General features: G+C 43.1%; 2 protein-coding genes and 1 non-coding gene across 6 annotated transcripts in view; 2 read left to right on the top strand and 1 right to left on the bottom strand.

The window, feature by feature from the left end:
* SEC23B (SEC23 homolog B, COPII coat complex component) overlaps positions 1 to 14,450 on the top strand; it is a 40,157-nt gene extending 25,707 nt beyond the window's left edge. For 3 of the 4 annotated variants that reach the window (XM_032604637.1, XM_032604636.1, XM_032604639.1), the window contains exons 16-20: positions 1,772 to 1,933; positions 2,769 to 2,855; positions 5,840 to 5,995; positions 6,398 to 6,463; positions 13,983 to 14,450. In XM_032604637.1, the coding sequence (XP_032460528.1) occupies positions 1,772 to 1,933; positions 2,769 to 2,855; positions 5,840 to 5,995; positions 6,398 to 6,463; positions 13,983 to 14,072 (561 nt within the window). In that variant the 3' untranslated portion in view covers positions 14,073 to 14,450. The remainder of the gene's footprint in view (positions 1 to 1,771; positions 1,934 to 2,768; positions 2,856 to 5,839; positions 5,996 to 6,397; positions 6,464 to 13,982) is intronic. The other variant, XM_032604638.1, reaches the window with a different exon arrangement.
* On the bottom strand, positions 8,935 to 9,007 carry TRNAE-CUC. The gene has a single exon. It is a non-coding gene; the product is annotated as a tRNA-Glu (tRNA).
* Positions 14,451 to 18,203: 3,753 nt separating the features above from the next.
* Positions 18,204 to 19,670, top strand: SMIM26 (small integral membrane protein 26). Its single transcript, XM_032604641.1, has 2 exons — positions 18,204 to 18,370; positions 19,350 to 19,670. The coding sequence occupies exons 1-2, from the start codon at positions 18,253 to 18,255 to the stop codon at positions 19,514 to 19,516; spliced, it is 285 nt and encodes a 94-aa protein (XP_032460532.1). The 5' UTR covers positions 18,204 to 18,252; the 3' UTR covers positions 19,517 to 19,670.
* The last annotated feature ends 316 nt before the right edge of the window (positions 19,671 to 19,986 follow it).

Genomic DNA, 19,986 nt, shown 5'->3' with positions numbered 1-19,986 from the left:
GCTCAGCCCAGAGTAAGGCTCTGCAGTCCCCGCCGTGTGCCTGTCTGTCCTGTACCCGAGCAGTTGAGGCTGGACGGTGCCGTGGAAAGAGGCCGGGCCCGGCCAGGGTCAGGGCTGAACCGGGTTCCAGTGCTGGCTGTGTTGCTGCCGGTCTTGGATGAGGTCCCGAGCCTCTTCAGAAGGGTGGAGTTGGTCTGGGAAGTGGCATGCAGTCTTTCTAAAGCTGGGGACTCTTTTCTTCAAGAGAAGCCTCTCAACAGCCAGCACAGAGAGCAGACAGACGTGGTGACCTGCACCCCTGGGCCCCGAGGATCCGCTAAGGCTCGGAGGGCAGTTTGAAAACCACCAAATTTAGATGATTTCTTAGATTCTTTCTGTTGAAGCGTGTAGCATAGAGGTCCAGAGCCAGGCAGCCTGGAGCAGAGGCCGGCCCTACCGCTCAGTGGCGAGGGGTGTTGGGCAAGTTGCCTGCCCCTCGGTCTCCTTGCCTGTGAACTAGGGGTGGTAAGAGAGCTTTCCTCGTGGCTTGTCAAGGGGATTCGATCATTCTTGTCCAGCGCTCTGTGCCCTGTACGTAGGATGTGCCGAGTATCAGCCTGGGTCATAATTTAGGAACCTACAATTCATTATATTTAAAAGCTTCTCAGGAAGCTTTGTTTGTTTTATTTTTGTCTGCGTTGGGTCTTCAAAGCTGCACACGGGCTTTCTCTAGTTGCGGCGAGTGGGGGTTACTCTTCGTTGGGGTGCGCGGGCTTCTCATTGCAGTGGCTTCTCTTGTTGTGGAGCACAGGCTCTAGGCGCGCGGGCTCAGTAGTTGTGGAGCACGGGCTTAGTTGCTCTGTAGCATGTGGGATCTTCCTGGACCAGGGATCAACCTGTGTCCCCTGCATTGGCAGGCGGATTCTTAGCCACTGTGCCACCAGGGAAGTCCCTCTCAGGAAGCTTTGTACTTCTCAAGGCAGGTCATTTTCATCTTCTGGCAGCTCTTTAGCGTGAGCTAACAGCTGCTCTCCCGCCCCTGCTCCTTGGGGGCTGGAAGGAATGCATCTCTGTCTGCAGTGGCGACTCCTGGCCTTTTCTCCCTTGAGCTCCTCACTCCGAGCGCTCTGCCTCTGTCTCAGCACTCTGGCCTCTCCTGTGCTGTCACTGTGCCTGGCGTCCCTCCGCTGCCTCTGGCTTCTTCTCGCACGTCTTTTAGGCCCCAGTGGCTTTGGGGACACTCCTGCTGCACCTCCACCCCTACCCCATCATACCAGGACTTTCCTGTGCTGGGGCCCTTAGTGCGCCTTTTCCCCACAGGACTGTGACCTCTTCAGAGCGGAAACTGCTCTGCGACCTGGCCCGGTGACTCCAGAAAGCAGTGCTTTGCCTTGCCTCTTTCATGCAGAAGCTTTGACATGCCCAGAGGGCCCCCTCTTTTTCTAAAAATTATGTTTATTTCTAATTGTAGTGAAAACCCCATAACATAAAATTGACCACCTTAACCGTTTAAGTGTGCGGTGTGGTGTAGTGTTACGTATGTCTGATTGTTGAGCATGGAATCTTGAGAACTTTCTCATCTCACGAACCTGAACTCTGTACCATTAAACAGCAGCTCTCCCCTCCCTCCTCCCTGGCCCCCGGGGCTGCCATTCCACTCTGGTTCATTGAACCCAGAGGCCTTGTTCCTAAGGGCTGGGTTCTCCTGTTTCCAGGGCGGGGGCAGGTCTGCTCTCTGGGTGTCTAGGAAGGTGACAGCTGTGTGCATTTGTCTTTTTCTCTGTAAATGCAGTTCATGTTCCATCTGAGGAGGTCTCCGTTTCTTCAAGTCTTCAACAACAGCCCTGATGAGTCGTCGTATTATCGACACCACTTTGCCCGACAGGACCTAACCCAGTCCCTCATCATGATCCAGCCCATCCTCTACTCCTATTCCTTCCACGGGCCGCCAGAGGTAAGGGCCGCTGTGAGTGCTTCTCCCACAGTTGGAATCACCTAATACAGACTGTTTTCTAGCACGTTTACTCTTAGAGCCAAACTGTAAAAAAGAAAACTTTGAGTCTTTATAGTAATTTAACATTATTTCTGAGTATTAAAAAAATGTGCATAGGAAAAAGTCATAGGATGTGTATAATTAGAAAACAATTTAAATGTTCAATAGCAGGAAAATTAAGTAGTCTAAGAAATATTCACAAAGTTTATGTAACATAATAAAATAAATCCTTATGTTAAATAAAAAAGTAGAAACTTTTCTAAATTATGACTTTAAAAGCCTGCAAGAATTAAAAACTATAAGGAAATAAACCAAAATTTCAATATTTGTTGTTCTTGAGTAGAAATTTTCAAATTTTGCTTAATGAATGTAAGTTTAAGTTACTTTTCTTATTGAAATAAAAGTCATAGTCAAATGTATTTTGTAGGAAACTTTAAAATTTGTATTAAAGGATGTTCTTTTTCATGTAGGCATTGGAGTTCTCTGTCATCTACAGCAGTAGATTTTAGAGAAATGTGTCTCTGATAGAATATATTTCTAGCACAAAACTGAGAAAATTTGGAATTATTTCTGGTTCCTAGAGCAAAAGATGATAATATTCATCTCACTTCCCCGTTGATGAGAGATTATTTGGAGCCTGTGTTTTCTACAAAGTTGAAATCTAGAACTGCCTAGTCAGGGAGCAGAATGTGGGAATTTGGCACGAAGATGAGACCCTCCCTGCTGGGTGTGGGGTTGGCGGGTGGCCGTGTGGACACCGAGGGAAGACCCATGCCATCTCTCCCTTTTGCTTCAGCCTGTGCTCCTGGACAGTAGCAGCATTCTAGCTGACAGAATTTTGCTGATGGACACATTCTTCCAAATTGTCATTTATCTTGGTGAGGTAAGATGAAGTTAATTTCTTTCTTCCTATCATATTTTACTAATTTACTAATTTTATGACATTTGAAAAAAGAATTTGAGCTTAGAAAACCCACAGTTTATTATAATGAGTATAGTGGCTTTTATGCTAGTGAATAACATTCCTTTTCAGGACCCGGAAAAAGGGTGGTATTTGTATATTTAGTAATTTTAATATTACTTGCTATATGTAAACTTCAGGTTGTCCTTTTATTTTTTTTAATTTTTATGCAGCTTTTTTTTTTTTTTTTGGCCATGCTGCAAGGCTTGTGAGATCTTAATTCCCTGATCAGGGATTGAACCTGTGCCCTCGGCAGTGAAAGCGTGGAGTCCTAACCACCAGGGAATTCCCTAATTTTTTATACACTGTTTTTTTTTTTGTTTGTTTTGCTTTTGTTTTTTTGGGGGGGGGGGTTTTTGGGTTTTTTTGCGGTACGCGGGCCTCTCACTGTTGTGGCCTCTCCTGCTGCGGAGCACAGGCTCCGGACACGCAGGCTCAGCGGCCATGGCTCACGGGCCCAGCCGCTCTGCGGCATGTGGGATCTTCCTGGACTGGGGCACAAGCCCGTGTCCCCTGCATTGGCAGGCTGACTCTCAACCACTGCGCCACTAGGGAAGCCCTATACACTTTTTAAAGGTTACTTTTCTCATGTTGTACAACACATCCTTGAGCCAGTAGTTTGTACCTCCCACTCCCCCACCTGTATATACACTGCCCCCCACTCCACAGACCACTCGTTTGTTCTCTATACCTGTGAGTCTGCTTGTTTTTTGTTACATCACTAGTTACATTTTTCAGATTCCACTTGTAAGTGATATCATACAGTATTTGTCTTTGTCTGACTTATTTCACTTAGCAGAATACCCTCTAGGTCCATCCATGTTGTTGCAGATGGCAAATTTTCATTCTTTTTTATGGCTGAGTAGTATTCCATTTATATATCTACCATATTTTCTTTATCCATTCATCTGTTGATGGACACTTAGGTTGCTTCCATATCTTGGCAATTATAAATAATGCCGCTATGAAAATTGGGGTGCATGTGTCTTTTCGAATTAGTGTTTTTGTTTTTTACGGATATATACCCAGGAGAGTAGAATTGCTGGGTCATATGGTAGTTCTGTTTTTAGTTTTTTGAGAAACCTCCATACTGTTTTTCAGGTGGTCCTTTTAAATCACTATGCTTTATTGCTTTCTGAGTTGTCAGGCAAGATCAGTTTACTTTTCGTCAGTAAACTTTTTATATTCACACTGTCCTTTCAGAGTTATGTTACAGTCGCTAGTAAATACTGCTAAGTTTGCGACTAGAGTTTTTTCTCTGAGATAATGTGGCCCAGTGAACCTTATGCCAGGTCTCTGGATCCCTAGGATGGCTGTGGATGGTGTTCAGGGCAGCATGCATTTCTTTCTCAAAGACGTTCATGCCCTAAGGAAAGGAATGGCTCCTCAGGAGAAAATCCTTTAACTGAGTGTTATATTCATGGATATATTCTCTTTTTTGTCTATTGTACATTTTTTACCTTTAGTACATTGCTTGGGCAACTGACTTGACTTCCTGGTGTCTGTACATTAGAAGTGATTTCAAATGTCCTGAAAAGATGTAAATTGTGTTTCAGCATTCTTTAATGCCCTAGAAAGAAATGGTTTTTCTAATACTAACAGGCATTTTATAACTTTAAACTGTTTTCAGCGTATTAACAGCCACTTTGCTAGCCACTTGGCCACAGGTGCCAGGTCATCGGTAGTGGTCCTAGACTTAAGGCTGGGTGACCGACCAGCTGCTGTTTCCACTGATGCCTTCAGGAGCTTCCTGTGTCTTCAGCTCATCCCTTATAGACATCTCTGACTACAGCCGCTATCCTGTTCCTTTACACGTTGATTGAGCACCTTCTGTGTGCAAGGGATAGGTTCTAAAGATGAAGGCAGATGACCTCGCTCTCGCCCTTTAAAAGTCCTAAGCCTTCTGATTGTGGGGGTTCTTATGAACTCTTGGTCCCAAGCAAGCCGATGGGCATTCCCTCCATGTCGCCAGCCAGTCAGAAATTAAGACCTGGGAAACGGCGCTGGCGCCGCAGCGGAGGTGAGAGCAGGCTGGTCTCCTGACAGCAGTTCTGTTTCCAGAACACATTCCTCACTTCTTAGGTCTTCTTACTCCATTTTCTTTCTCCATTGCTTTCTTTTTTAGTATCCCCCAAATAACATGTGAAAGCACTTCCATTTAGTTATAAAGATATATTAATCAGTCAGTGAGTATTTCTTCATTTCCGGCGTGATTAAGGTGTGTTTCCTAACACAGTTGCTGACGGGAATGAAAGAAGGATTGAGACACCATGTTTAGTTGGGGAGACAGTCTTTCCTTTCCACACTTTGGTGTATTGCCTTCTGCTTGTTGCCTAATTAACACACATGCTTTGATTCTTACAGTTTATCTCCACCACCAAGAGGCTCGGGGCCCAGGGGAGCAGGGGTTGGGGTGTAGTCGGTCCCACCCGCCCGTGGGACTGCCGTGCACTGGAGGAGGGCGTGAGATGTGTACCACCAGGAAAAAGAAAGGACAGTGGGCTCTGTATAGGAAGCCGGCAAACCCCGTTCCCTACCAGGGGTGGTGAGGATGTGAGGGCTAGACCGAGTGATAGCGGGGGAGGTGGAAAGCAGGGGAGCCCAGGGCTCCTTGGGGCACCCGATCCGGGGTGTTTGTCAGTACAGTTAGAAAGGGGAGGGGAGGTGTGGTGGGCACTGACATTTCTGGCGGGACTGTGTAGGTGGCAGTGTCGTGGACGCAGTGCTCGGCTTACTCATGCTCCTGGACAGCTCCACATGGCTCCCCTCGGACACTCATCTCTCTCGACAGAAGACTTTGTCACTGGAAACAAGTTCTGGGTGGGACGTTAGAATGTCAGGGGCGTCAGAGAAGGTTGTCATCACAGCACCTCCACGGTAGTTTTTATTTCTTTGTTTTGGTGTAGACCATAGCCCAGTGGCAGAAAGCAGGCTACCAGGACATGCCTGAGTACGAAAACTTCAAGCACCTTCTGCAGGCACCCCTGGACGATGCTCAGGAGATCCTGCACGCGCGCTTCCCCATGCCACGGTACATCAACACGGAGCACGGAGGCAGCCAGGTGAGCGAGCCCAGCCCGGCCCTGATGCTCTGTTGGCTTTATTATGCATTCTCATGGCTATAAATCCAAACTGCCTGGTTCGTATCTTATATGGTGACATAAACTGACATACAGGTCAGCTTCCAAATATGACTTCTTTTTAAATGAGTGGTCAGAATATGTTGGTGTAAGGTAGTGGATTGCCAGAATGAAATACACTTCATGTTTTAGGAACCCTAATAAACGGAGAAACTTTGGGCTTAAACTAAAGAAATGGGTTCCTATGTGGTAAAACGTTTCTAATTTAACAAAAAAATGTAAAATCTTTAACAAAAAATGTAAAATCTTTTTTTTCTATTACACTATTATTAATGCCACTTTTAATCTTTAAATCTAAATCTCTCTCTCGTTTTTTTTTTAAAGGCTCGCTTCCTTTTGTCCAAAGTGAATCCATCTCAGACACACAATAACCTGTATGCTTGGGGACAGGTGAGTAATTGTCAGGTATTTGAGGAGGAGGCCAGGCTGCTTTTTTAAAAACTTGTTTTTAAATTCTACAAATTGGGTAATTCCTTGGTGGTCCAGTGGTTAGGACTCGGCGCTTTCACTGCCAGGGCCCGGGTTCGATCCCTGGTTGGGGAACTAAGATCCTGCAAGCTGCAAGGTGTGGCCAAAAGAAAAAGAAAAGATAAATAAATAAATCTACACATCTATTGAATTGAATCCCTTTTGGCCCAGAGACAGAGTAACTTGGGTATTTTGCTGGGAAGAAAACTTTGAATAATACAGTAATCCTCATTATCCATATTTTTGCTTTACAAGGTTTCAGTTATCTGAGGTCAGCTGTGGTCAGAAAATTCCAGAAATAATGCATTAGTTTTGAATTACACACCATTCTGAGTAGCCTGGTGAAATCTCACACCTTCCCGCTCCCTCCTACCTGGGGAGTGCGTTATCTTTGTCCAGTGTTTCCACACTGTATATGCCAATGTTAATTAGCACCTGTACAGGAAAACCTTAGTACGTTCAGGGTTCTGTTCTACCTGTGGTTTGAGGCAGCCACTGGCGTCTTGGAAGCTGCCCACCCTGGATAAGGGGCGACTAGGGATTTCTGTATAGGTTGGGGGTGGGGACATGCCCTGTGTGGATCCCCTTCTGCAGTATACAGCAGAGTCTGACAGGTTCAGGCCAGAGGACAGAACACTGAACTGTGGCCTCCACGTGCTTCCCTCGGAGACACAGTGGCATTGCCCAGAGTCCCCACACTTCTGTCTCCCCCGGGAGTGCAAGGCAAACACATGGACTCACGCTCACCATTCTTTCTGCCTCCTCTTCACTTTTTAGGCTCCAATTTCCTTCCTTTTTTTTTTTGCGGTACGCGGGCCTCTCACTGTTGTGGCCTCCCGTTGTGGAGCACAGGCTCCGGACGCGCAGGCTCAGCGGCCATGGCTCACGGGCCCAGCCGCTCCACGGCATGTGGGATCTTCCCGGACCGGGGCATGAACCCGTGTCCCCTGCATCGGCAGGCGGACTCTCAACCACTGCGCCACCAGGGAAGCCCCCAATTTCCTTCTTTATCTAATTATTCCTAGCATTTATGTCTCCCTCAAATGAGTCTTTTCTTTCATTCTGTTTTCTTATAACATTTTTTGGGAAGTAATTGTAAATTTATATGCAGTTGTATGAAACAATACAGAGAGATCCCCTTTGCTCTTTGCCCAGTCCCCCCACCCCCTCCGTGGTAACATCTTGCAAAACTGTTATACAGTATCATAACCAGGACATTAAGATTTGCATTTCCACCAGCACGAGGATCTCTCATGTTGCCCTTTTATAGTTACACTCACTTCTCTCCTGATCTCCTGTTTTCTATTTCTATAATTTTGTCATTAAAAAGTTAACATGTGTTACATACAAAGGGAACTGTATTCAATATCTTGTAATAATCCATAATGGAAAAGAATATGAAAAAGAATATATGTATGTATGTATAGCTGAATCACTTTGCTGTACACCAGAAGTTAACACAACATTGTAAATCAGCTATACTTCAATTTTTCAAAAACGGTTACATAGGGCTTCCCTGGTGGCGCAGTGGTTGGGAATCTGCCTGCCAATGCAGGGGACATGGGTTTGAGCCCTGGTCTGGGGAGATTCCCACATGCCGCGGAGCAACTAAGCCCGTGAGCCACAACTACTGAGCCTGCGCGTCTGGAGCCTGTGCTCCGCAATGGGAGAGGCCACGACAGTGAGAGGCCTGCGCACCGCGATGAAGAGCGGCCCCTGCTCACCGCAACTGGTGAAAGCCCTCGCACAGAAACGAAGACCCAACACAGCCAAAAATAAATAAATAAATTTACTTAAAAAAAAAAAAAACGGTTACATATATGAAACCACATGGTACGTAAACTTTTGGGATTGGCTCTTTTCCCTCAGCATACTTATCTAGAGATTCATTTAAGTGTCAAATTTATAGGTAATTTGTTCCTTTTTATTTGCCGAGTAGTATTGTGTGGTATAGACATACTGCATTTTATTTAATCATTCACCCATTGAAGGACAGCTGGGTTGTTTACAGTTTCTTTTTTTTTTTGGCTGTGTTGGGTCTTTGTTGCTGTGTGCGGGCTTTCTCTAGTTGTGGCGAGCGGGGGCTACTCTTCGTTGTGGTGTGCGGGCTTCTCATTGTGGTGGCTTCTCTTGTTGTGGAGCATGGGCTCTAGACGTGCGGATCCAGTAGTTGTGGCGCACAGGCTCTAGAGCACAGGCTCAGTAGTTGTGGCGCACGGGCTTAGTTGCTCTGTGGCATGTGGGCTCTTCCTGGACCAGGGCTTGAACCCGTGTCCCCTGCATTGGCAGGTGGATTCTGAACCACTGTGCTACCAGGGAAGCCCTTGTACAGGTTTCTTATAAACTATTTTTTTTTTTTTTTTGGCCATGCCGCACAGCTTGTGGGATCTTAGTTCCCTGACAAGGGATTGAACCTGGGCCCTTGGCAGTGAGAGCGCCAAGTCCTAACCACTGGACCACCAGGGAATTCCCTGAACATTTATTAAATCTATTTTTATTTCTTTCATCGGTGTTGTGTATTTTCACTTTCTTTTTTTTTTTGAGTGATTGTGAATGGTACTGTACTTTTAATTTCAGCGTCCAGTTGTTCATTGCTAGTACAGATCTTCTTCAGCTTGTGATGTGATTGCATCCCAATAAATCCATCATAACTTGAAAATGCATTTAATACACCTAACCGTATTTTATAATGAAGTGTTGAATATCTCATGTAACTTATTGAATGCTGTACTGAAAGTGAAAAACAGAATGGTTGTGAGTGTCTTGGTGGTTGACCCATATGATCAGTGTGGCTGGGAGCCACCCAGTATCACGGGGGAGGATCATACTGCATGTTGGTAGCCTAGGAAAAGACCACAATTCAAAATGTGTATGGTTTCTACTGAATCAGTACTGCTTGTATACCATCATAAAGTCAAAAAATCATAAGTCAGCAACCATCTATATATAGAAGTAAAGTTATTTTTGTATACTTGTCTAATATCCTGTGACCTTCCTGAGTCACTTATTACTTTTGGGAGTTTTTTGGTAGATTCCTTGGGATTTTTTACAGACAGTCATGTCTTCTGCAAGTAGGAACAGTTCATTTCTTCCTTTCCAATCTGAATACTTATTGTTTCCTTTTGTTGTTCTGTTGTCTATTTTCAATGTCATTTATATCTGCTCTAATCCTTATTTTCTTCCTTCTGCTTGCTTTAGGTTTATTTCCTTCATTTTCTAGGTTCTTGAGATAGGAGTTTAGATTATTGACGTGAGACTTCTCTTCAGTGTATGCATTTAGTGCTCTTAATTCCCTTTGCAGTACTGCTTTTGCTGTGTCCCACAGGTTTTGATTATGTTGTATTTTCATTTTCATTCAATTTGATATATTCTTTTAAAATTTATCTTGAGGGTTCTTCTTTGACTCTTGGATTATTTAGAAATAATTGCTTAGTTTCCACAGATTTTCTTGTTGTCTTCAGTTAATTGATTTCTATTTTGATTCCATTGTGGTTAGAGGATATACTTTGAATTATTTCAATTTTTAAAAATTTGTTGATGTTTGTTTTATGGCCCAGGATATGGTCTGTCTTGGCATATGTTCCATGGTCACTTGAATAGGCGTTCTGCTATTGTTGGATAAATTGTCCTATAAATGTCAATTAAGTCCTGTTAGTTGGTGGTGTTGAGTTCTTACATATCCCTGCTGATTATCTGTATAGTTCTATCTGTTTTTGAGAGAGGATGTTGAAGTTACCAACTCTAAATGGTGAGTTTGTTTCTCTTTTGCGTTCTGTCAGGTTTTTGTTCACATATTTTTCAGCTCTGTTGTTTGTTGCATACACACTTAGGATTGCCCTTTCTTTTTGGTGGATTGACCCCTTTATCATTATATGATGTCCCCACTATCTCTGGTAATTTTGTTTGCACTACTATCTACTTTATCTGGCCTTTATAAAGCCCACACTTATCTTTTATTCTTTTTATTATGCAAAAAAATTAATGTTTGCATGATATACCTCTTTCCATCCTTTAACTTTCAACCTGCTTCTATCATTATATATTTTTTTAATCTACTCTGCTAAGCTCATAATAAATTTGCTTATTTGGACCATTTATATTTAATGTAGTTACTGATATGTTAGGGCTTATTAAGTCTGCCATTTTATTTTTTTGTTTTCTGTGCTTTTCATTTCTCTGTTTTCTTTTTCCTTCCTTCCTGTGGGTTACTTGAACATTGCTCATAATTCCATTTTAACTTGTTCACAGTGGTTTTTTTAGTATATCTCTTTTTGTAGCATTTTTTAGCGGTTATTCTTGGTTGCTCTAGATATTAGAGCATTACATTACATTATGTGTACCTAGCTTATCATGGTCTACTGGTGTTATCTTTTTTACCAGTTCAAATGAAGTATAGAAAACCTACCCCAGCCTCACTTCATGTCCCTTTACCCTCTCCCATTTATGATATAATTGTGTTAAATGTTTTCTCTGTGTGCATCAGACAGTGTTACAGTTTTTCTTCAGCCATAATCTATAAATCTAAGAGAAGATGGAAAACCTCTTATTTTTATCTGTAGTTTTGCTTACTGTGTCCTTTATTTCTTCTTAATACTCCAGAGTTTCTTCTTCTATCTTTTCCTTTCTGTTTAGAAATCTTCCTTTAGCAGTTCTTTTCAGGGTAAGTCTTCTGGTGATAGACTCTTAGTTTTCCTTCATTTGAGAATCTCTTGATTTCCTCTTCAATCCTGAACAATATTTTCTCTGGATATAAGATTCTGGTGACAGTCCTTTTTCTTAGGCAGTTGAAAAATATTGATAAAATGTAATCTTTCTCTGGACCCTTTCAAAATTTTTTCTTTGTTAGTTTCAAATGTTGAAATACCATATGTTTTTGTGTGAATTTCTCTGAATTTATCCTATTTGGAATTTGCCCAACTTCTTGATTCTGTATATTTATGCCTTTTGCCAAACTTGGATAGTTTTCAGTCATTAATTTCTACAATACTTTTTCAGCCTGCCTTGCCTGCCTTTCTCTTTGGGACCTCAGTGATGCAAATGTTAGTTCATTTGTAGTTCCACAGCTCAGTTGGGTACTTTCTATTATTTTTATCTTCCAGTTTATTGACTCTTTTCTCTGTTCCCTTTCTGCTGTTGCATTCAAACTTTTTATATGTTACTGTATTTTTTAGTTATAAGATGTTCATTTGGATTTTCTTTGTCTTATATTTCTTTTCTGATGCTTTATGTTTTCATTTGTTTCAAGTGTGTTCCTAATTGCTCCTTGAAACATTTTTGTCGTGGCTGCTTTAGTCTTTGTCAGGTAATTCTAACACCGTCGTCAACTCAGTGTTAACACCTGTTGACTGTCTTTTTTCTCATTCATTTTGAGATCTTGACTCTTGGTATAACAAGTGATTTTTTTTTTAATATAAATGTATTTTATTTATTTTTGGCTGCGTTGGGTCTTCGTTGCTGTACGCGGGCTTTCTCTAGTTGTGGCGAGTGGGCGCTACTCTTCGTTGCGGTGCGTGGGCTTCTCGCGGAGGCTTCTCTTGTTGCGGAGCACAGGCTCTAGGTGCACGGGCTTCAGTAGTTGTGGCACGTGGGCTCAGTAGTTGTGGCTCGCAGGCTCTAGAGCACAGGCTCAGTAGTTGTGGCTCATGGGCTCTAGAGCGCAGGCTCAGTAGTTGTGGCACACGGGCTTAGCTGCTCTGCAGCATGTGGGATCTTCTGGACCAGGGATCGAACCTATGTCCCCTGCATTGGCAGGCGGATTCTTAACCACTGAGCCACCAGGGAAGCCTCATAACAAGTGATTTTTGATTGAGACGTGGACATTTTCGTATTTGTTATGAGACTCTGGATCGATTTCAACCTGTTTTGGCTGTCTTTTTGTCACACTGCTCTGGCAGGGAAGGGGGTGGTACATTGTTTCATTTCTGCCAGGTGAGATGGGTTCAGGTTTTCCATTGGCCTCTGTTGACATGTGAGGTGGAGGGCGACTTCTTGTTACTGTGTGTGGGGACGGGAGTTCCAGCTCCCCACCTGGTTCCCATTGATTCTCCTGTGGAGGTGGCCTTGTCACTGGTGGGTGATGGTGAAAGTGCTTTCTCTGCACTAAGCCTTCTCTGATACCACCCCAGAGGTTGGGGCGTGGACATCTTCTTACTACCAGATGTGGGGTGGAAGTCCAGGCTCCCTATGTGGTCTCTGCGGACACCGTGGGTGCAGGGAGACTTCTTACTGGCCAGCAGGGATGAAATCCCTGGCTCCATACTTGGTCTTTTCTGATACCACCCTGGTGGGATTGTTGGGTCCCTCAGTACTGCCATGTGAGGGTGCAAGTCTACACGATCCGCTCAGCCTTTTCTGTCTTGCTAGGCTGCCCTGGTCTTTTGCTAGAGAAAGTGGGCTCTTTTTGTTGTAGTTTTTGTCCGTGCTCAATAACTGTTGGCAGCTTTTTCAGCTCCAAGTCTGGCGTGCATGCATGAGGCAAAAAGGAAGCCCTGGGAACTGGCCACTGTGTGGTTCCCTGCATCCCAGGGTCGCTAGTTAATCTGCTGCCTTTTCACCACCTTTCAAAGTCTTCTTATGTTTGTTTTATATAAGACATCCAGGGGTTTTAGTTGTGCTTAGTTGAAGGAATGAGGAAAAGTACATCTACTCTTTCTTCCCAGAGAAATCCTTTTATAAAACTTTAATCATGCTTATACTTTTCTGATTATAACAGTAGTACCGTTTCATTTTTAGAAGACTAGTATATGTAAAAAAAAATTTTTAGAAAGAAAGTTTAAATTACATAGAATGCTACTAGCTAGAGTTAAGTACTTCTGGCTTCTTTCTAGTTAATATAAAAGGTATATATCATGTATATCTGTGTGTGTGCATATGTATATATTTTTTTAACAAATTGGAATCTTGTTAGAAATCAAGGTTTCTATTCAGTACTTTTCCCCTTAACGTTAATTAAATCATAAGCATTTCTTGATAGTGCAGAGATCCATCTGTTTAGTGGATACTGATTCACACATTGTGAATACGCTGTTACCAAGCTTCTGTTGTAAGCAGATCATTTAAGAGCATCAAGCTGGTTGCATCAGGGTGGTGGGGAAGATGAGAGATGGGGCGTGTGGGCCCCCAGGAGTTCATGCCTGCTGGGAGCCAGACCCTGGATGAGTCATCAGAACTACACAGTGGGGTAAAGTAGAAGGGCATATGCTCAAAACTGTCTGTAGTGGCAGGAATGACCTGATATGAGTGGATCAGGGAAGGGTTTTGTGAGGAAATTATGCTTTAGTTGAAAAGATTAGCTAGGCAGAGGACGGGGCTGGGTGGCAGGAGTGCTCTTGGCAGACGGACAGCACTTGCTAATTTTGTGAGGGGAAGGGTCCTTAATAACGCCTGAATTCCAACCAGCTTCTAAGAGACCTGCCAGTAAACCTTTTTCATTAAACTTCAGGAAACAGGAGCGCCCATCCTGACTGATGACGTTAGCCTGCAGGTGTTCATGGACCATTTGAAGAAACTGGCTGTCTCCAGTGCCTGCTGAGCTGAGGACATGAGAAGGAAATGGAAGAAAACACTGTCACACTGTGCTCACAGTTGTTTATAAAGGCTTAACGTTCCTTTTACTTTTCTGCTGCATTTTAATAAATAATCAAAAGAAGTGTTATGTAACTCTAGATTTTAATTTGCTTGTATTCCTTATCTGTGCCCTTTTCTTTACACCATAAAATTATAAGGTCATAAACATTTTGGTACCGGTAGATGTTTATATGCTTTTTGTATCCTAACTTTTAGAGAACTAATCAGAATTAATGTATTTTGGCAGCTTGCTTACATGAAAATCGTAATGATCAGAAAGGAAATAAATCTGGATGAAGAAGCACCGGTTAAAATAATGCTAATACAAATTTGATTTCTGAGGTCTCTGTGTGTTGTAAGTAAATTCCCCAAGAGGTAATTCCTGAACTTAATCTTCATTTACTGTCAAGGATATTGTTAACATTAACAGACAAGGAAAAGTAAGAAATATGTGAAACTTCATTGAGGCAGAGTGGTCTAGAGTGGCACTGTTCCTACCTCACCTGAGATACAGAGAACAGATTGCTGGTCACCAGAGGGGAAGGGGTGGGGGAGGGTGAAATGGGTGAAGGGGGTCAACTATATGGTGCTGGATGGTGGTGAGCACACTGTAGTGCATACAGAAGTTGAATTATAATGTACACATGAAACATATAATGTTATAAACCAATGTTACCTCAATTTAAAAAAAATTACAGCTTATTCTACTCAGTGGAGTTCATCCTTGTTTAGAGGTTATATCCCCTTTTAACATGGGCCAATTGCTAGGACAGCTGTCGTCCAGGAATTTCTTTTGTTTGGACTCCTAGGTTAGTTGCAGTTTTCCTTTTATCTCATAAGTCATTTTGCTGCCTTAAGTGACTGTTCCTAAAAAGAGCATACAGGAGATAATTCACAGAACCCGTTCTGCCTTCATACCTGACAGCTTTACTGAGTATAAAATCTAGGCCCAAAATAATTTTATCTCAAAACTTTGGAGGCATTTTTTCAATCATTCAACAAATAATTATTCAGTATTTGCTATGTTTGGAGTAGTCTTCTAGGGCCTGGGAATGTAGCCAATAAAACAAAAATTCCTATTCTCACAGAGCTTATATTCTGGGTAGGGAAGACCAACATTAAAAAATTAGAAGTAAATTATATAATTTTTTAAGAAGCTAATGAGTGCTATGTTGAAAAGTAAAGCTGGGAACGCCTATTAATTGGCTGTCGGACCATCTGGATTGATTCCAATGCTCTATCTTTTGAATTTGTACTTACTGCCATCTTAACCTCTGCTCAAAATTCTGGGTGGGTTTCCTATCTTAAAATGTTTAACAATTACATTTTAAATGCCTAGGGCTTTTATTTACTGTACCTTTTCCATAGAATATTTTTCTTATATTTGGGATATAATTTTGAATTGAGGTAGATCATATAGAAGAGTACATAAGCCTGTGTATCCAGTTTAGGGTTGAAACTGTTCCTCCTTGGGCCTGTTTCCAATTGACAGGAGGAATGTGATAGACCCAGCTGGCTCTGGTGTCTCTCCAGTGACAATGAGTGAAGGTGCCGAGGGGCACCCTGAGCCATGCAGGTCCCACCTGTGGGTGCTGGTGGCTGTTTCCAAAGAACGTGGAGGTGGGTGTTAGTGTTCTTTGGAGAGCAGCCATCTTGAGAGGGAGACACTGAGCCAGTGTGCCTAGTAACTATAAACTCCATCTTGAAGGCAAGGAAACTCCTGAAATGATCAGTTAGGAGAGTGGCAGCCCGGATGGAAGGAGGCTGGAATCCAGCCGAGGCCTCAACAGAGGCAGCTTTTAGACACAGGTGACAGATGAGGTGTTAGGTGAGAGGGTGAGTCAGGACAGGTTTCTTTCCTTTTGGGGGCTGGGGCGCAGTAGGGGTAGGGATAAATTCAATCCTGGCCACTCTGAGTTTCAGGAGCTTGTGGGGTAGAACTGAAAATGCCCTGTAGGTTGGCAGTGATTAGTATGCATTTATCTTTCAGGAGAATGTGGTGTATATTTGAGAGTCATAAACGTATAAAGTAAATAACATGAGTAAAGTTGCTCAGTATGAGAAGAGAAGCAAGCTTGGAACAGAATACTGATTTTCCTGTTTTGGTTTTAACGACCTTATTGGGGTATAATTTATATACGATAAACTGCACCCATTTAAAGTGTACAGTTCAATGAGTTTCAATAGGTGTGCACACCCATGAAAGCACCACCATCACATCATCAAGACACAACATTTCCACTGCCCCCAAAGTTTCTTCAGGCCCCTTTTAGTCCTTCCGTTTCTGCACACCCTGGTCGGAGGCAACTACTTGTCGCCTTTCTCCCACTATAGATGAATTTGCTTCCAGAATTTTATGTCTGGTTTCTTTTGTGCCTGGTTTCTTTCACTTAGCATTACCCATCTGAGATTTATCCATGCAATTGCATGGATCAGTACAGTAGTTCCTTTTATTATGGAGTGATAGACTCACATTTCCTTTATTCATCCACTAGTTGATAGACATTTGGGTTGTTTCCATTTGGGGGCTCTTACGAATAAAGCTCTGTGAACACCCACATACATACGTTTGTGTGGACATAATGTTTTCATTTCCTTTGGGTGAATAGGAACCGAATGTCTGATTCATACAGTAGGGGTACTTCAATTTTTAAGAAACTGCCAGTACCGCAAAGAGGTTGTGATATTTTATGTTCCCACCAGTAAGAGGTCTGATTGCTCCAAGTCCGTACAACCCTTGGTATTCTCAACATAATTTTTAGTCATTCTAATAGGTGTGTAAGGGTGTCTCGTGGTTTTAATTTGCATTGCTGTGATGACTTAACAATGCCCCTGTACTTATTGGCCATTTGTATATCTTCTTTAGTTAAGTGATTGTTGCCTGTTTTTCAGTTTGGCTGTCTTTTTATAATTGAATTGTAAGATATCCTTATAAATTCTGATACAAGTCCTTTGTCAGATCTACCTACTTTGAATATTTTATCTTGTGGCTTGTTTCATTTTCTTAACTGCCTTTCGAAGAGCAAAAGATTTAATTTTGAAAAAGTCCAATTTACCAATATTTGTTTTGTGGTTTATGCTTTTTGTATTCTAAGAAATCTTTGCCTATCCCAAGATGGCAAAGATCGCCTTTTTAAAAAATTTTTATTTTATATTGGATGTAGTTGATTTCCAATCGTTTTGTTAGATCTTTTCTTCTCGGTTTGTAGTTTTAGCTTTTATATTTAAGCCTATGATCCATTTAGCGTTAATTTTTGTGTGTGGCAAAACACCAATTTTTAGAGGGTGGGAGAAATGGGAAGAGCCCTGAAGGATAAATAGATTCTGAAGAAAATTATGTTTTCGAAGCTATGAAAGGAGCAGGTGGAGTTGTATGCGCTGGAAATCGTCTGATTATGGCTGCAAAGTAGTTACTGGCTATGGAAGTTTACTGAGTATCCACTCTGTGCCCAACACATCCCTTTTGCTCTCAAGTTGTTTGGTTTCTTGGAGTGGGGGTAGATTGTGCTTCGAGGAAATGTACGGATAAGAGAAAAGCTGATGGTGGATCGAGTGGAGACTTTTTGTTTTTGAGGCGCGGACTCGTTTGTATGATGGAGTAAAGAACAACAGAATGAAAAGGGCGTGAGATGGAGGTGGACAGAGTGTAGTTGCTGGGCCAGGGCCCTGAAAGGCAGAGAAGAATGGGACCCACAGCCCAGTGGAGGGGCTAATTCAGACGTGGAGGGACCCACGCGCACCAGACAGGGCTCCAGGCAGGAAGATGGGGAAGACGAGTTGCGGGGCGTAGACGGAGTATCCTCGCAAACCTGAGAGCTGGAGGAGGGGAGGAATTAAGTTTTACAAGGGCCACCTAAAGCCTATGTAAGGCAGGACTTTGCAAGTGGGAGGTTTGCCTGAGAGAAAGTGTCAATTGGGGCCCGTCACGTGGGAGGCAAGATCGTCTCCGGACCCCACGCGCCTGACCCGAGTGCGTTGCCCAGCGCGACGTCCGGACTACACGCTCCAGGATGCATCGGGGCCGGCGCAGAAAGCGGCCAACCCGGAGCGGCTCCCCATTGGAGGCGGCGGCGGCGGTGACGCGCCCACCGGAAGGCCCGCCTCCGCCCTGAGACTCCGAGGAGTGAGGTATTCCCGGCGGCGTCATGCGTCCGGAAAAGGCCCTGTCTTGGTATCGGCGCATGTCTATGCTGTACGGACTGGGCGCCTGGACCCTGCTGGGTTCCTTGTTTTTGTATAATCAGAGAAAGAGCAAGCCTCCAGGTACGGCTCTCGGGCGGGACCTCCGGGGGACGCGCGGCCTTGCGTGGGGCGTGTCCGGGGGGTCGCAGAAGTGGCTTCGCTGTGCCGCGCGAAGAGACCGGGAGCGGTGCTTAGAGCCGCGTGTTATCGTGGAATCTGCCAGCAACGACCTATTAGAGCCTCTTCCCCGAACCTTGCTGGTTTATTGAGCGAGGCCGCCCCTATCCTCAGAATTTGAAGAATCCGTGAGATTCCAGGTGGAATTTCAAAGACCCTGGATGGTGGTTTAAAGAGGCGATGCTTCTGTAACTTCAGCCCTGCTTTGGTCGCATGGTCGCCTTTGGCGACCAAACGATTTCGCTGACTTACACCAGCGAAGGAGTACCGAAATCTTCCCAGTTGCTGGGAGGAAAAGGAAATCCCTCAGCTTTCAAAAATGTTCTGGAAATCTGTGGCTTCGTCTAGAGTAGGGACTGCCTGGGGCTGAAGGGGAGGAGCTGGTCGGGGAGCGACTGCTACAAAATAAGGGGTTTCCTTTTGTGGATGAAAATATTCTACACTTTATTTTGGTGCTGGTTGCACAGATCTGAAGATACTAAAAACTGAATTTACATTTTAAGTGAGTTAATTGTATAATAAGTATTATCTCAGTAAAGCTTTTTATGTAAAAACTGTGCTGAAGATTACATTTGGTGATGAAGATCACCAATGGCCTGAAAGTGCACATGTCAGTATTAAGCATTTTAAAACATTTATCTCTGTAGTGGTCATTTAAAAAAACTTATTTAAATTTTCTTTTTTACAGAAAGAAAACAGTGTCAGGAACCTGATGGGGGTGGGGGTAATTCTTACCTTAGTTTATTTTATTTCAAAGACTTTACTAATAATTCTAATGACTGCTGCCGAAGTTAAAAGTTAGTGATCAACTATACTTCAATTAAAAAGTAAAGTAAGATAAAATGAAAGTTAATGATGCAGCTGTTCCTTTTATTTTTTTAAGGTGGTGAAGTAGAACAAAAGGATGTCTCAAGAAATGAACTGTCTGAACCCCCGAAAGGGTTTTATGTGGAAACGGTTGTCACATATAGAGACGATTTTGTTCCAATTACTGCCAGGATCGTCAACTATTTGAAATCATGGACTGGCGGCCCTGGACCAAAATCATGATGGACGGCTGAATTCTGAAAATAGGACTTTGGTTCAGCATATAAATTTGAGAGATATTGTGATTTCCACTTTCTCTTTGTGAAAAGTGTATACATTTAATTTTGCTGTAAAATAGAATCACTAATAATATGCAATAAATATTTCCTTGAAGAAAAGTAAATTTGCATATTCAGGAGGTGTTCTTCTATACTCACGGGAGTAAAAGATTGAAGTGAAATGTCGTATTGAGCTTCCATAAGCTTGGTTTTCTGAAATTAGTTCATGTAACTTTATATTCCTTCCATGTTGCTGTCAGACATAGCTTTTGTGGTCCCTTTAAGCAAATCTCCGTGTTCAGTTTGGGACTTAGAGCAGCCCTTTGGGCACTAGTGGGTGCTTGGTAAGTATGTTGTGAATTAGATTATAACTCCTGGATTAAATAGACTCGATCTGTTCTTTAGGAGCTGTACAGATACCCTCATTCTTTCAGC

This window comes from Phocoena sinus, chromosome 15, assembly GCF_008692025.1.
Source record: "Phocoena sinus isolate mPhoSin1 chromosome 15, mPhoSin1.pri, whole genome shotgun sequence".
Lineage (NCBI taxonomy): Eukaryota > Metazoa > Chordata > Mammalia > Artiodactyla > Phocoenidae > Phocoena > Phocoena sinus.
This window is presented reverse-complemented; position numbering and strand designations above follow the sequence as displayed.